At 43.0% G+C, this 14,952-nt stretch overlaps 1 protein-coding gene across 8 annotated transcripts in view; it reads right to left on the bottom strand.

Annotated features, from left to right (window-relative positions):
* Positions 1-491: 491 nt before the first annotated feature.
* CEP15 (centrosomal protein 15) overlaps positions 492-14,952 on the bottom strand; it is a 28,495-nt gene continuing 14,034 nt past the window's right edge. For 7 of the 8 annotated variants that reach the window (XM_035098276.2, XM_035098266.2, XM_060271296.1 and 4 more), the window contains 2 exons: positions 7,557-7,631; positions 5,391-6,178 (listed from right to left, as the gene is read on the bottom strand). In XM_035098276.2, coding sequence (XP_034954167.2) covers positions 6,047-6,178; positions 7,557-7,631 — 207 coding nt within the window. In that variant the 3' untranslated portion in view covers positions 5,391-6,046. Of the gene's footprint in view, positions 1,451-5,390; positions 6,179-7,556; positions 7,632-14,952 lie in introns of those variants that run through there. The other variant, XR_009557087.1, reaches the window with a different exon arrangement.

The following is a 14,952-nucleotide window of genomic DNA, read 5'->3' as shown; positions in this document are numbered from 1 at the left end:
TATGCAATTTAGAAGCGAAGCAGCTATTGGGCCTTTAAAGACAGCCTGCAACACATGCACTTTTCTTATAGTCATTTTATCAAGGATTTAGCTTCTTTTTACCTTCCTTCCAATAAAATGCTGCAAACTGTGCAATCCTATGCATATTTACTCATAGTTTATGGAAGGTACATCAAAGATCATCAATGGAAGGGGCATTGAAGATCAGCACAGCCTTGTCAGGGAAGACAGCGTCTTAATTTTTTCTAGTTACAGGTAGGTAGCCGTGTTGGTCTGCTGTAGTCAAAACAAAATAAAAAAATTCCTTCCAGTAGCACCTTAGAGACCAAGTTTGTCATTGGTATGAGCTTTCGTGTGCATGCACACTTCAGAAGTTGGTCTCTAAGGTGCTACTGGAAGGAATTTTTTCTAAGTGTGTTAATGCAGTTATGGCATGCAGTTGTTTGCACATGAACTTTGTTTCTATTCTAGGTATATGCCCATTGTAATGAGGGGTGGGGTCTTTATAGAGCAGGGATGGGATTGCAAGTCCTAACAGCCTCAGGGGTAAGGGATGATGGGCGCTGGAGGGACACATTTTCCTACTACTACTAATTTATACCCCGCCCATCTGGCTGGGTTTCCCCAGCCACTCTGGGCGGCTCCCAACAGAATATTAAAAACACGATGAAACATCAAACATTAAAAACTTCCCTAAACAGGGTTGCCTTCAGATGTCTTCTAAAAGTCAGATAGTTGTTTATTTCCTTGATTTCTGATGGGAGGGCGTTCCACAGTGTGGGCACCACTACCAAGAAGGCCCTCTGCCTGGTTCCCTGTAACTTCACTTCTCGCAGTGAGGGAACTACTAGAAGGCCCTTGGCGCTGGACCTCAATGTCTGGGCTGAACGATGGGGTGGAGATGCTCCTACAGGTATACTGGGCAGAGGCCATTTAGGGCTCTAAAGGTCAGCACCAACACTTTTAATTGTGCTCGGAAACATACTGGGACCCAACGTGGGTCTTTCAAGACCCGTGTTATGTGGCCTCGGCGGCCACAACCAGTCACCAGTCTAGCTGCTGCATTCTGGTTTAGTTAGTTTCCGGGTCACCTTCAAAGGTAACCCCACGTAGAGCGCATTGCAGCAGTCCAAGCAGGAGATAACCAGAGAATGCACCAGTCTTGCAAGACAGTCCATGGGCAGGTAGAGTCTCAGCCTGCATACCAGATGGAAAAAGACAGCTTCATAACCCATATTATGAAGTTGGCTGGTTTTGAACAAATCATAGTTAGAATACTACAATTTGTTTGAAGAACACAAGCCACAATGAATTTAAAAAATAAAGATGAAAGCTGCCATTGCCTCCTCTCACATACAGTGGAAGAGAGAGGAGATTTGGCTCATTCTTGTCGCCATAAGTCTTGGCTTATTGTAATGTCTGAACGCATCCATGCTGCGTGTACTAGTTGCTGAAAATTAAGGAAAACAAGGATAAGGAGATGATTATTTTAAAACCTGAAATAAACATTCATTCATGAATTCACCATATGGAAGCCTGCGTCTCCAACACCAATTTATACAGCAGTAAACACCTTACTATATGTAGAAAGTGCAATATGAAGAAGTTATTAACAGCATTTGTTGGGGCCAAAGGGCAGCCTATAAACTTCAGATATATATTTTTTTAAAGTGTGCCTGCAAAAGTAGGAATATTTCTTACTTTTTGCCTTTTTCCTTCTTTGCTTCTATTCCCTTCCAAACACTTTCCCAACCTTCACGCGCTTCCCCTAGTGACCGACTGTCCCTCCCAAGAGAAACCCATCTCACCCTTTTGAGAACCATGGAATTAGTTCCAACTATACTCTCAGTTCTTTTCATTTTCTCCTGAATTAAAGTGAACTATTTTTTAAAACATATTTTAGGGAAGGCTTGCGGAAATTGTCTGAAGATACACATGGAAGTCTAGTTTATGTATTTTTTAGAAATCTTTCATAACAAGCTGTAATTGTTGCACCGTCTCTATCCTCCTACATGCAATGGTGTTCGTAAAACCCAAGCTGTGGATCAGCTCTTTATATTTTCTCTTAATTCAACTGCATGGCAAAGAACCAAATTTTACAGAAGAAAACATTACCAACTTGTCTTCATGACAGAACACTGAGTAGGTATAAAATTGCGATGGTCTCTATGCCAGGTTTTGTTTTCTGTGTGTTGTTGTTTCTTAAAAAAACAACCTCTCTGCTTCTAAGATGAAAGCCTAATTTGATATTTTTGTAGTTATATAACAGTAATATTTTGTGACATTTTGTATTGTGACACTATAGATGAAATTGTCATCGGACTGACACCCTTTACTGTTTATTCCTTAATTACAACTGTTAACAACACTGCAGAGAAGCGTGCTAATCTGCCATCACATATTATGAAAACAACGTTATTGTTACAAACACCAACACCCACTCAACAGGATAGTTCTAAGACGGCAGTTTCTGTTAATTTTTTTTTTTTTTTGGAAAACCTGATTAGTTTAATGGACACTTCGGTAGCAAAGGGGGTAAAAAGTTGACAGCAAACTTCTAGCCGCCTTCTTTTAAATTGGAAACATTTGTGAAATGGCAATTTAGAAGTGATTATTGGTTGGTACATTTTAAAGTAATTTAAATTTAGCTATCCAGGTTAACAACTGTAAGCAGTGCAAACTCCCTGAAGTTATGTTTATACATCTTCTCCCCCAACCTCCCCAGCTTTCAAATCTTTTAGTAAAACATGTGGCGGCAGTGTGTCTGCTCCCTCTGCTGGTCATACATCCTGCTAATTGCCTCCTTGGAACATTCCTTCCTGCCTCCTGCTCTCATCATCCCTCCAAGGAATTTTGTAACTCTAGCTCCCACTATCCCACAATCATCTGCTGCTGCTGGTGCGCCTCGCTCTTCACAGCCAAAGAACTAAAGGAAATCGTCCACTTGATGAGAGGAAACTTTCAACTGAAGCACCATGGGGCAACCTACATATCACTAGGAAACAAAGGACAAACATACTTCACTAAAGGGACCGTAGGAGCCAACTGCTAGGGGCTGTGGGGGCTTCGGCCCCCACAAAGCTGATGGGGATTCCCATTTGAATGGTGTTTGTGTGTGCACTGCGTCATGTGATCGATTATGTGGGGTGGGGCTTACCTGGGCCCCCACAATATTGTATTCAAGTTGGCACCCCTGAAAGGGACAGTAGAAAGTACTCATTACTTCTGCTATACAGTGGTACCTCGGTTTATGAACACAATTGGTTCCGGAAGTCTGATCATAAACTGAAGTGTTCATAAACTGAAGCGAACTTGCCCATTGAAAGTAATGGAAAGTGGATTAATCCGTTCCCGACGGGTCCGCAGAGTACTTAAACTGAAGTGTTCATAAACTGAAGCGAACTTTCCCATTGAAAGTAATGGAAAGTGGATCAATTCGTTCCAGACTGGTCCACGGAGTACTAAACCTGAAGCATACTTAACCCAAAGCATGGGTGTAATTGGTTCTGGAAGTCTGTTCATAAACTGAAGCGTTCATAAACTGAAGTGAACTTTCCCATTGAAAGTAATGGAAAGTGAATTAATCTGTTCCAGATGGGTCTGCGGCGTTCGTAATCTGAAAATTCGTAAACCGAGGTGTTCGTAAACCGAGGTTCCACTGTATATGTTTACCTCAATTCTGCCCCTTGTTCACTACTGTCCAAAATTGGTCCGCGTGTTTGTTATTGGATACCTATGGAGTAGCAGAAGTTAAATTGCATTTATCAGGCGAATGCAAGAGTGTACAATTCGAAAAAATAATAATCATTTTCAATGAATGTTGGAAGGCTCCATCTGGGCTAGATTCAACTAACAAGTTCCACTAGAGGAAGCCAACATAAAGACTCCCACTAGTGCAACAGGGCTTTCCCTTCCTCTCCTCCCCAGTGCCTGCCCAAAATCCGTTCCAGAGGATTGAGAGAACCCCCAGAACATACCTGCCAAGTTCCTCTCTGAAAAATAAGGGACCGGACCAGAAGTAGCATACCGGAAGTAGCGCTGCCGCCATTTTGGAACTGGGCGAAGCATGCTCAGAAGTGACTTTTGATGCTGCTGTGCCCAGTTCCAAAATGGCCGCTGCACCAGAAGTCGCACTGCAGCCATTTTGAAACTGGGCAGAGCAGCATCAAAAGTCACTTCTGAGCATGCTCCGCCCAGTTCCAAAATGGCCGCCACGCCAGAATAAACCGGGGGAAAACAAAAAAAATCCGTTTTTTTTGGCTGGGGACAGCTGGAAAAACGGGGGTTTCCGGGGAATACGGGAGACTTGGCAGCTATGGGGCCCCAGAACACAACATGGGGGGAGGAAAGGGGGTATGTCCCATGGGGCAAGCAGAAATGCTTGCACTGATGGAAAGATCTCCTTAGCACTATGTTGAATTCCACCCAAGGTGGTGAGGTCGACTCAGTCAGAAGCAAAGTACTTTTCAAGTTCACACTGGCAGCCAGTGTGTGGTGTATTGCACAAAGTCCAGGGAAATGCAGGTTTCAAATCTCAGGGAAACAGTTTACTGGGTGGCCTTTGGATTGTCAATCTCATTAGATTTAACTACCTGAAATGGGTGTTGTGATGATAAAAGAAGGGATGGTTTTTTTTCAACTGTGGGCTATCAGAAGCTTATCTTGTGAATTCATCTTATCATATGTACATGACTGGTTTTTTTACACTGGTCCAGAAGTCTTGCTGCAGGTAATGATATATTATATACGCAGATGAAAAACTAACTTATTAGAGAGAGAAAATCCAAAAAATGAAAAATCCCATGATAGCCTCTTAGTACCTCCATAGCCAAGCACTATTGTTGTCATCACCATAATCAATAGTATTTATAGTGCTTAATTAATAGTAGTGGCACACTACTCTTGCATCTGATTGTTGCTAGTTAACTGGTGGCAGTAACTACATGTCAGGCAGAATATATATAAATATATTCTGCCTGACATGTAGTTTTATATACACGCACACTTAGGAAGAAGAAATAGCTTTGCTGCTATTCTCAACCCTTTCTGGTAGGCTACATCTTTGTCTGTGCATGGATCTCTTAGATTGATGGCATAACTGTCTATTAAACCTCTAGTGCAAAATGAAACTAATTTTCCTCCTTGCATTTTAGCTCTCAGGATCTCCATGCCTCTCACCTTGAACCATTTGTGATTTATAAGAAACCAAGATCCTTAATAGTAAAGTGCAAGAGGCACATATAGATCTTAACCTGTTAGTTATACTCCACGACTCAGAGCTGCTGAATAATACAAAATGAGGAATTACTTTACTATTAAGATCAAGGTATGACAAATTATAGATGTGTTTGTTCAACAATTTTAAGTCGACAAAATATGTCAACATAAAATATGGTTTAATATGGCCTTTAATTGCTGTATACTTTTGATGGAGAATCTATCCCAAACACAAAGCTGAGTTCAGTGCTGTAAAATTCTAAAATCCTGTGGTCAAATCCTGTTACATCAGCTGGCTCCAAACTGAAATACAGTATGAGAGCGGAGCAATATTTAGCCACATAAGACATGCCTATAGACCAAACATGACTGGGGAGGTGGGCATGGTTAAATTACGTGGGGATGTTAAAAATCCTTGGGTTTCTTCTTCAGCCTCTGTCACTCAGGGTTCTGTTAAGTCCCCAGCCACCAGCTAAATCCAGCTTACCGAAATTATGGGAAATGCATGCCTTACTCATGAAACAAATCTTCTCATGGGGCAGTCGGATTGGCATGTGCTTCCACTTTTATTGGGAAATGATGCCTCTCCTTCATAAAAGTGAAGGGTAAGATTCCATATTTGCTCATCTTGACTAAACAGTTGAACAGCTGAGTTTTCATCTTGATGTTTGATGTCTTCCATGTTTGATACAACAGGCTGGTGGGAGAGAACTCTTCATTGCCGATTCAGAATTCATGTAGCTTATCCAAGAAAAATTTAAAGAACCATTTAAAAACCCACCATTTGGAAGAATGAGCAGATCCTTCCCACAGAAGACTTGATTTTCGTTTATCTCTTGGGAGGACCTGTGTTTTGCTTTGTTGGCTTGATTTTTCTAACCCCGATAGGGGCTTGTGTTCTTCCTAAAAAAAATGGCTCCCACTTAGGGATGGATTCTTCTACTTTTGCCCAGTAAAGAGTCTAGAAAAGACATAACACAATATGCAATTTAACTTGGCTTCACAACATAATCTACTTTGTTTACCAGCCCATCACAAAACAATCCAAACATAAAATGTGTCATTAAAGCCTGTTTTACGTGTGAAGTAATTTAGAAAAGGCCAAACTACTTTGGTGCTAATTCTCAAATCCCTCAATTATACAATATAGTGGAGGCTGGAAGGATTTCAATGCCTGGAGTAAATTTGCAATGATTGGATGTGCCCTCTTGTGGTGAATAATGTATTAGAACAGTAATCCTTGAACATTATACGTACTGGTAATTGTTTCCTTCATTTATACACAGGAGTTATATTTTTCAGAATCACAAGGTTATTCCCAGAATTCTTAACAATAAAGTCCTTATCTAAAACATTTTAACCATGTAGTTGCTAGAAAGGTTTGGCATGTACATAAATACAAGGGTTTTAAAGGATTTTGAGGTAATTGGGTTCAAATAGTTTGAGGATGTTTTATGTGTTATAAAGCCACAACACCAAACAAAGTACAGTAATGGCAACATGGTTCAGAACAAAATTGAAAATGTCTAGGGTTTGCAAAGTTGCTCTGGCTTTAACCATCTGAATTTATAGTCACTAAGACCCAGAGTGAGAGGAGTAGAGCCTTGTCTCTGGGTGTCAGAGCCTGCAAAGTGCACTGCACAGACAACTCTCAGGAGGCAGCCTGGTGCTTGTCTCTATACTGCTCAGTTTCTGAGGTTATTTGACCACATCTGAGAAACCTGGATGTTAGGAAGAAGGCAGAGGATTCTTCCCTCAGTCATACTGTGTCCTTTAAGTTTGGGGAACTTTTGAAATACAGCACAGTGTGGCTGAGGGGACAATGTTGAAATTGTCTCTTGGCACTACTGAGAAAATGCCAAAATATGAATCAAGTGATAATGGAAATACAGCTTTGAACCTCATGAATCCCAGTATCTTCTGGATTCTGAAAACAGCAGTATACAATGTATTGGAAACAAAAACTGTGACATAACATAAATAGAATTTAACGTCCAACTAATGGAGTATTAGAGGCAGCAATTCTACTCCAACAAAGAATCTTAAATATAATGAAATCATCTGAAGAGGCTGCAGAGCACCAGGGGCACAGCAGTGATTGCATTTAAAAACCATGTTGTCATTCAACAACATCATGAAGAGCTTAAGGCAGCAGTAGCCAGTGTGGTGCCCTCCAGATGTCGATGGTCTCACCCTTCAGCTCCAGCCAGCATGACCAATGGTCAAGAATGAAAGCAGTTGGGGCACAATGACATCTGGAGGTCACTATTTCGGCTATCTTTGGCTTAAAAGTTTGCATTAAAGACTATGGGAAGCTGGGAGTTTGGCTTTAGGCTTACCTCAAGATTAACAATGTCAGGGTGCAGAAGTAAGTGGTCTCTCGACTGTAGCTTTTTCCCTGCTGTTTTTATATCCTGCAACACATGAAGCACCAGAATTCACACACATGCAACAAAGCAGCAGTATTATATACTGGGGTGAGGAATGTCGGGTCTGGAGGCCAAATGGGCCCTTCAGGTCTCTTTTATCTGGCCCTCAGAACTCTCTCTGGGCCACTCCTGTGGGAACATCCTTTTCCCTCAGGCCACACCCTGCACCAGCCCTATTCCACGTCCTCCTCAAATGCTTTGGTCTGGCTAGAATGGGTCTGTGGACTGCAATAATTACTTTTGCTTGTTGGAAAAAAGATGGAGAGATATATATGTGTGGAAATCTCTGACTTTTCCATGCGTGGAATGTAGACTACCTGTCAGGCTTCAGAGGATCCACCCCCCACGGTAGGTTGCCAGGAATGGCTAAGACAAGGAAAGTTCTTACCAATGCTGTCAATATTTACAGAGAGAGGCTTAGAAATGCAGCCTCTTGGAGTAACAGTGTTGCTCGGAGTAAATCTCCACCCCCCTTACACCCCCTGTCAACAGCACCACCCACCTTATGGTGGCTGCTTAGGGCCATCTGTCTCCAAGCCCTTTGCCCTCCTACTTTCAATGCTTGCCAGGTTCTGGGAGGGGGGTCTGGAATGCTATCTAGTGATAACATGTCAGCCAGCTGTTCCAGCTCTGCTTCCTCCTCCTCTCCCATTATTTCCCAACTTTCCCCATCATCCGCCTCTGAGCTGTGCCCACTGTTGTAAATCTATACTGTCTTCCTCTTCTCTGGAAGGTTCAGGCTGAGGAGGCTGTCTCCACCATTCCCCCTCTGTCCAGTCCCTGACACTACTATACAAAGGCAAGAGTCACATCCATTTTTCCACCCTCTGCATCCTGTTCCACCCAGTATTGGCATGCAGATCCCAGAAAGCTGCCATGAGGGAATGTAACACACAGTCTGAAAGTTTCCCCACCTGTGCTAAACACACTTAGCTGGGAATAAGTCCCACTGAACTCAGTGAGGCTTACTTCTGATTAAACATGTATTGAAATGCATCGCTAAGCAATTTTTTTTAAAGCAATAATGGAAGTCAAAATACTTCTGTAGCCATACATGCTGTAAGTAATGTGTAATTGTCAGCAGTCACGAAATTAAAAGACGCCTGCTTCTTGGGAGAAAAGCAATGACAAACCTAGACAGCATCTTAAAAAGCAGAGACATCACCTTGCCTACAAAGGTCCGTATAGTTAAAGCTATGGTTTTCCCAGTAGTGATGTATGGAAGTGAGAGCTGGACCATAAAGAAGGCTGATTGCCAAAAATTGGTGCTTTTGAATAATGGTGCTGGAGGAGACTCTTGAGAGTCCCATGGACTGCAAGAAGATCAAACCTCTCCATTCTGAAGGAAATCAGCCCTGAGTGCTCCCTGGAAGGACAGATCGTGAAGCTGAGGCTCCAATACTTTGGCCACCTCATGAGAAGAGAAGACTCCCTGGAAAAGACCCTGATGTTGGGAAAGATTGAGGGCACAAGGAGAAGGGGACGACAGAGGATGAGATGGTTGGACAGTGTTCTCGAAGTTACCAACATGAGTTTGACCAAACTGCGGGAGGCAGTGGAAGACAGGAGTGCCTGGCGTGCTATGGTCCATGGGGTCACAAAGAGTCGGACACGACTAAACGACTAAACAACAACAACCAAAGTTAATGGGCATTGCCATTCAGATGGTGTTCTGCACTGTGTCATGTTATAGTGCAGAGGTTTTCAACCTTTTTGAGTCCACAGTTCCCTTAACCAACTACATTCTTTCTATGGCACCCCTGAGGGGCTCAGGAGCCCGGTTATGTCACCCCTTGTCTGCAGAGCCAGCAGCCCCTCACCCCTTTTTGAACACCCTCCCTTGTGGAGTGTTCCTTCAGCCTCCTCTACTTCCCCCTCTCCCTGGCAGTCCTCCGGGCAGCTACTGCTGCCATCCCTAGTCTCTGAGCTGCCCCCCCCGCCATCCCTAGTCTCTGAGCTGCCCCCCCCCCCGCCATGGCACAACAACAAGTGTCAGGGACTGAGCAGAGGAGGAATGTTGGAGACCGCCTCCTCATCCTGACCCTTCCAGGGAAGAGGAAGAGGAAGACAGTATAGACTTACAACAGGGGTTTGACAGAGGTCACAGCTCAGAGGCAGATGAGAGGGAAAGCTGGGAAATCATGGGACAACCGGAACAACACCCAGTTGACACGTCATTAGAAAGCATTCCAGACCCTCCATCTCCCAGAACCCAGCGAGCCTTAAAAGTAGGAGAGCAAAGAGCTCAAAGACCGGGGGCATGTAGCAGCACCCATAGAGAAGACGATGAGAATGACGAATGAGGAAGTGGGAGAGACGGGGGGTGGGGCGGAGATTCACTTCACCTGTCTCTGCAAAGACTGAAATAAAATAGGATGGTAAGAAACCTTTTCTTGTCTTTATACTTTCCTGGGCAACCAGTTGGGAGTCTCTGACAGCATCCTGACAATAAGTGATATCAATGTACATGGTGCCTTAACAGAAGAGGCATAAAGAAATCACAGATCACTGTCCCAAGTCATATACAATCTAAAAAGAAGACAAAGAAAGAAAGAAAAAGGGCTTTTTATAGCATAATATTCTTTCTATGGGGGATGCGGGTGGCGCTGTGGGTTAAACCACAGAGCCTAGGGCTTGCCAATCAGAAGGTCGGCGGTTCGAATCCCCGCGACGGGGTGAGCTCCTGTTGTTCAGTCTCAGCTCCTGACCACCTAGCAGTTCAAAATCACGTCAAAATGCAAGTAGATAAATAGGTACCGCTTTGGCGGGAAGGCAAACGGCATTTCCGTGTGCTGCTCTGGTTCGCCAGAAGCGGCTTTGTCATGCTGGCCACATGACCTGGAAGCTGTCTGCGGACAAACACTGGCTCCCTCGGCCAGTAAAGCGAGATGAGCGCCACAACCCCAGAGTCGTCCACGACTGGACTTAATGGTCAGGGGTACCTTTACCTTAACCTATTCTTTCTATATCAGCACCATTAGCTTCCTGTATGTTTCCAAGCAGGCCCGGCTCTGGGGGTAGTCTTGGTGGCGTGGGGCGGGCAAGCGGGCGCTGCGTGCTGCTCCCACCCACCAGGGCGGGGGCGCCGGAGCAATCTCCGTGCGCCCGGCGCCAGGCCCCCAACCTGCTTGAGACGACCCTGTTTCCAAGTTTAATTCAAGATTCTAGTTAACACCTTTAAAATCCTAAAATGCTTAGGACCACTGTGCATAAGGACTGACATCTCCAGAAAGACAGGGATGCATGAGAGGGACTCACAAGAGAGGATACACTCTGTTAGTGTATCCCTGCCCCAAAGGATAAATTTGCCTCACTAGGTCTCCAACTAAATACAGTGGTACCTCAAGTTACAAACTCCTCAGGTTACAAACGCTTCAGATTACAAACTCTGCTAACCTGGAAGAGTTACTTTGAGTTGAGAACTTTGCCCCAGGATGAGAACGGAAATTGTGTGCTGGCAGCGCAGCAGCAGCAAGAGGCCCCATTAGCGAAAGCACGCCTCTAGTTAAGAACAATTTCAGGTTAAGAATGGACCTCCAGAACTAGAGGTACCACTGTAGCTTCTTTGATTTTGGCAAAACTCAGTCTGACCAATGTCTGATTTTATTATACTTGGTAAGCAAGACGCTTCGCAGAAATTGCAAAGTTTTGAGAAAATATACAAAGTCCAAAAAGCAACAATTTGGATGAATATCTTTACTGGTGTGTTAGTTCCAATAATCTTATGAAAAGCTTCTTTTTTTTTTTTGCTGTACTCCAGCAACTGATTTTCCCATTCTGGAAAGGCTTTGCATACAGGGACCAGCTGTTTCACATCCTTCAACAAAACTATTATATCAACAAGAGGAAGACACTGCACAGGAGAGAGGTTCATGAGTGACTGAGCAAGAAGAAACAACAACTATCAAAACAGTTTATCCAATAAGCTACAATTTTATTGGAATTGAAGGCTCTGCTGATCCAGTGAATGTTAAGTGCTTAAGAATGGGTGCGCAGCCAGAACAATATCACAACTGTTGTTATACTAGCACTGTGGATATGCCACCAATGCAGACAGACATTCCAGTGCTCCGCGCGGGCCCCTTTTATATGTACAACTTTTATTATTTTCAAGGGATTTGGGGGAAGTAAAAAGAAATCCCAGAATTAAGTCTTCATTATTGAACCAGCATTTTGTGGCTAGCAAACTTTTATTAAATATATATATATATATATATGTAGAGTTGGGGTATTAGATTTCTTGACACGTTTCACCACTGAAACCAGCTTCTTCCATTCCAGCTCCTTGAATCTGCTCTTGTTCTTAAATAGTTTCCTTTGTCTCTTGATCACAGGTGCGTGAGAGTCAACTAATGACCAAAAGGAGTCAAAGCTCCAAAAGCTCTTTACAAGTCTCAAGACACAAATGTGCACCTGTATGTTGGCTGGAAAGTATCTCTGCTGTGGGTGACCCGAGGATGAATGTTCCTCAGATCGTCCATAGCTCTTCCTGGTACTCATGGGCCGTTTCATTTCCTACCTCCTTTTTTACTGCATATGAGATAGCTCTCTCTCGTGGCAATGGGCGTTCAAAAATACGTTATACCCAGCAATGCTGCATCCCTACCTCCCTGGAAACATCTAAATCTCTCAAATGTGGTTGTCTTAGAAAGTGAAGACAAATCCTTCAAGGAAGGAACTTCGAAGAATAAGGTATGCAACATGACAGAGATTTTAAATGAATCAGCTGTACCCTGACAAACACCCTTCAGACTTTGAGAGCTGTTTTTATTACTGAGGTACTTTTTACTGAGAGCGCTGACTGCATGATTTGAACTTTATGTGCTGGGGGTAATTTACAGTTAAGATGATTCACCATTTGGAGTGAAAGCATTTGCTGCGCGCGTGTGATGAAGCCAATATTCTTTCCAAAAGAAAGCCACAAAGTAACGGAGCTACAAAGACAGACAGCAATTTTGTTGAAGCTCTTCCCTGCTCAAGACAAAGATGACTTGCTAATATGCATGCATAACATGTGCACAAAGATGTAGAAAGGCAGCAAGCTGTTCACCAGACATTCAAACTCCAATGAAAACTCACCTCTATTAGCTTTTCTTAGGAAATTTGCACATGGGCTTCCACTTTCCATGTGTTGGGTTCACAGAGAACTAGACTCAATCTGGGGGCGGGAGGGGGAAGCACCTCTTCGAAGCTGTGATGCCCCCCCTCTTTTTTGTGGGCTTTCATACACAAACATTAAAGAGATCAAGCGCAGGCCTTTTGGGCAAATTAAGAGAGATGGGAAGGGGCGTGGGAGTGGGGTGTGAAGGAGCCAGTGCTGAACAGAGATGGAAGGAGAGAGCATAGCAGATGGCATCGTCGGGAGCAGAGAGTGAGTGTGAAGAGTAAGGCATTTTTTTAAAAAAATTAAGTTTAAAAAAGGAGGAAATTCCCCAAAGGGACTTCCCACCATTCCCAAAACATGGCAGCTCAGAAGAATAGGGATCCTGGTGCAACGGGATCAAAACAAAGAGATGCTCGCCAGGAGCGGAGTAGCCACTTGGAATATCACCGTTAAATTAAAAGCAGCCTAAACAGGGGTTTGTGAGATCTAGACTCAATTTATTGCCGGCAGCAATGGAAAAGGAATGACGAAGTGAGCGATTGTGAACATGATGAGACAGGGGAGGAAGTGGCAAGATAACCTTTCCTCCTTCCCACACTCTTGCATTTATAGAAGTGCAAGACCCTGATTTTGCTAAAAGGGGTGGTTCACAATGTCGGACTAACAGCTCCAGAGATTAAATGACAGAACAGATGCACCATGAAATGCAGACTCTTACGACACCTATCAAAACGTTTTCTCCTTGGCCTGAAGAGATCAACTGTCATGATAGCAAGACACCTCAGACTCCATTTAACCCTGGTCTTCTAGGGTGTTGTATGGCAAAGTATTCTTACTGCAGCATGCTCCACTCCACAGCACTGCTCTTCGGAAGATTTCCACAGCATTACGCAATCCTGTCCAAAATCATTTCAGGGGCTACTTTGTTTCAAATATATGATGGTAGGAAAGTAAAGTACTTTGGGGCAAGAGAAAATAGCTCTGGCTCGCTTGATTTTAGTTGAGAAGGGCACTTTGGCACAGCCTACATACCAGATGTGTCTTTTTGTTGCTCCTATCCAGTTTTAGCATATTTTGAAGTCTATTGTCATCCAGAACACTGATTTAATGACAGGAACTGACAGAATTTGTTGCTGGGAGCTGAAATGTGCCTTGGAGGGTGGGATGATGTCTCTGAAAGATTAGATGGCACCATTGCATGCTGTTGATAGCTAAAGGGAACCATGTCTTTTGTATGTGTCTTTTCCCTTTAAGGTTTGGCAACAGGGTTTGCTTTTGGCAAACCTTTTCAATATTTTAAAAGTCAGCGGTAATATAATAAGCCTCTGGCATATCAAGTGCAGTTTTTTTGGATACTGCGATATAAAACATTTTGGGTTTTTAAAAGTTTCAAAAGGCAGCTGGGAGTAAAGGGAACAGAGAAGGTGACAAGTAAAGGCCACATACAACCCCTTGGAAGTCTACTAAATACCACTAGCTTCAGGTGGTAATGGAAAATACTACAAATCTACAATCCTGTTCCAGTAACAGTGCTTCAAAATACCTTCAGAAAAGATTCAGCACTGCCTATACTTCTAAAAGCTTACTTTACTTATCATATCTGTTTCTCACACATCTTCTAGGGGATTTGCATCCCATTTTATACTTATGACAACCCTGTGAGGTAGGCTAGGCTGAGAGAAACAAAAAATAAAAATAAAAATTCCTTCCAGTAGCACCTTAGAGACCAACTAAGTTTGTCATAGGTATGAGCTTTCGTGTGCATGCACAATTCTTCAGATACGGTTGATGCTTATGGTGTTCAAGAGCTTTGTAAGTGATACCACTCTCCTGTGTCTTATTTATATATTTTTATTTTTATTTGTTTAGTTCATTTATATACCACTTGGTATTTCAGCAGAAGTCTCTAAGTGGCTTACATACCCTAACACGGAGGAAGCAAAAGAAGAAATAAAATACAAATTCCACATTCAAAATCTACAATACTACTTCTCATTCCAAATTTTAAAGAGAATATGGTAAGCTTTGAGAGCACATCTGACCGATTGCCTAATTTCTACAGCAATATAATACCAGACACTTACTTGCTGCTCTTTTGTCAGTCATAGATGTATTTCCTGGCTGTGGGGGGAGTTAATCAGTTTGGTATTTATAATTATTTCACAATAATTTTCATTTTAATCTAGTAGTACCCATCTTAAT

Source organism: Zootoca vivipara, chromosome 2, assembly GCF_963506605.1.
Source record: "Zootoca vivipara chromosome 2, rZooViv1.1, whole genome shotgun sequence".
NCBI classification, from domain to species: domain Eukaryota; kingdom Metazoa; phylum Chordata; class Lepidosauria; order Squamata; family Lacertidae; genus Zootoca; species Zootoca vivipara.
The sequence above is the reverse complement of the archived record's forward strand: the minus strand, read 5'-3'. Positions and strand labels throughout refer to the sequence as shown.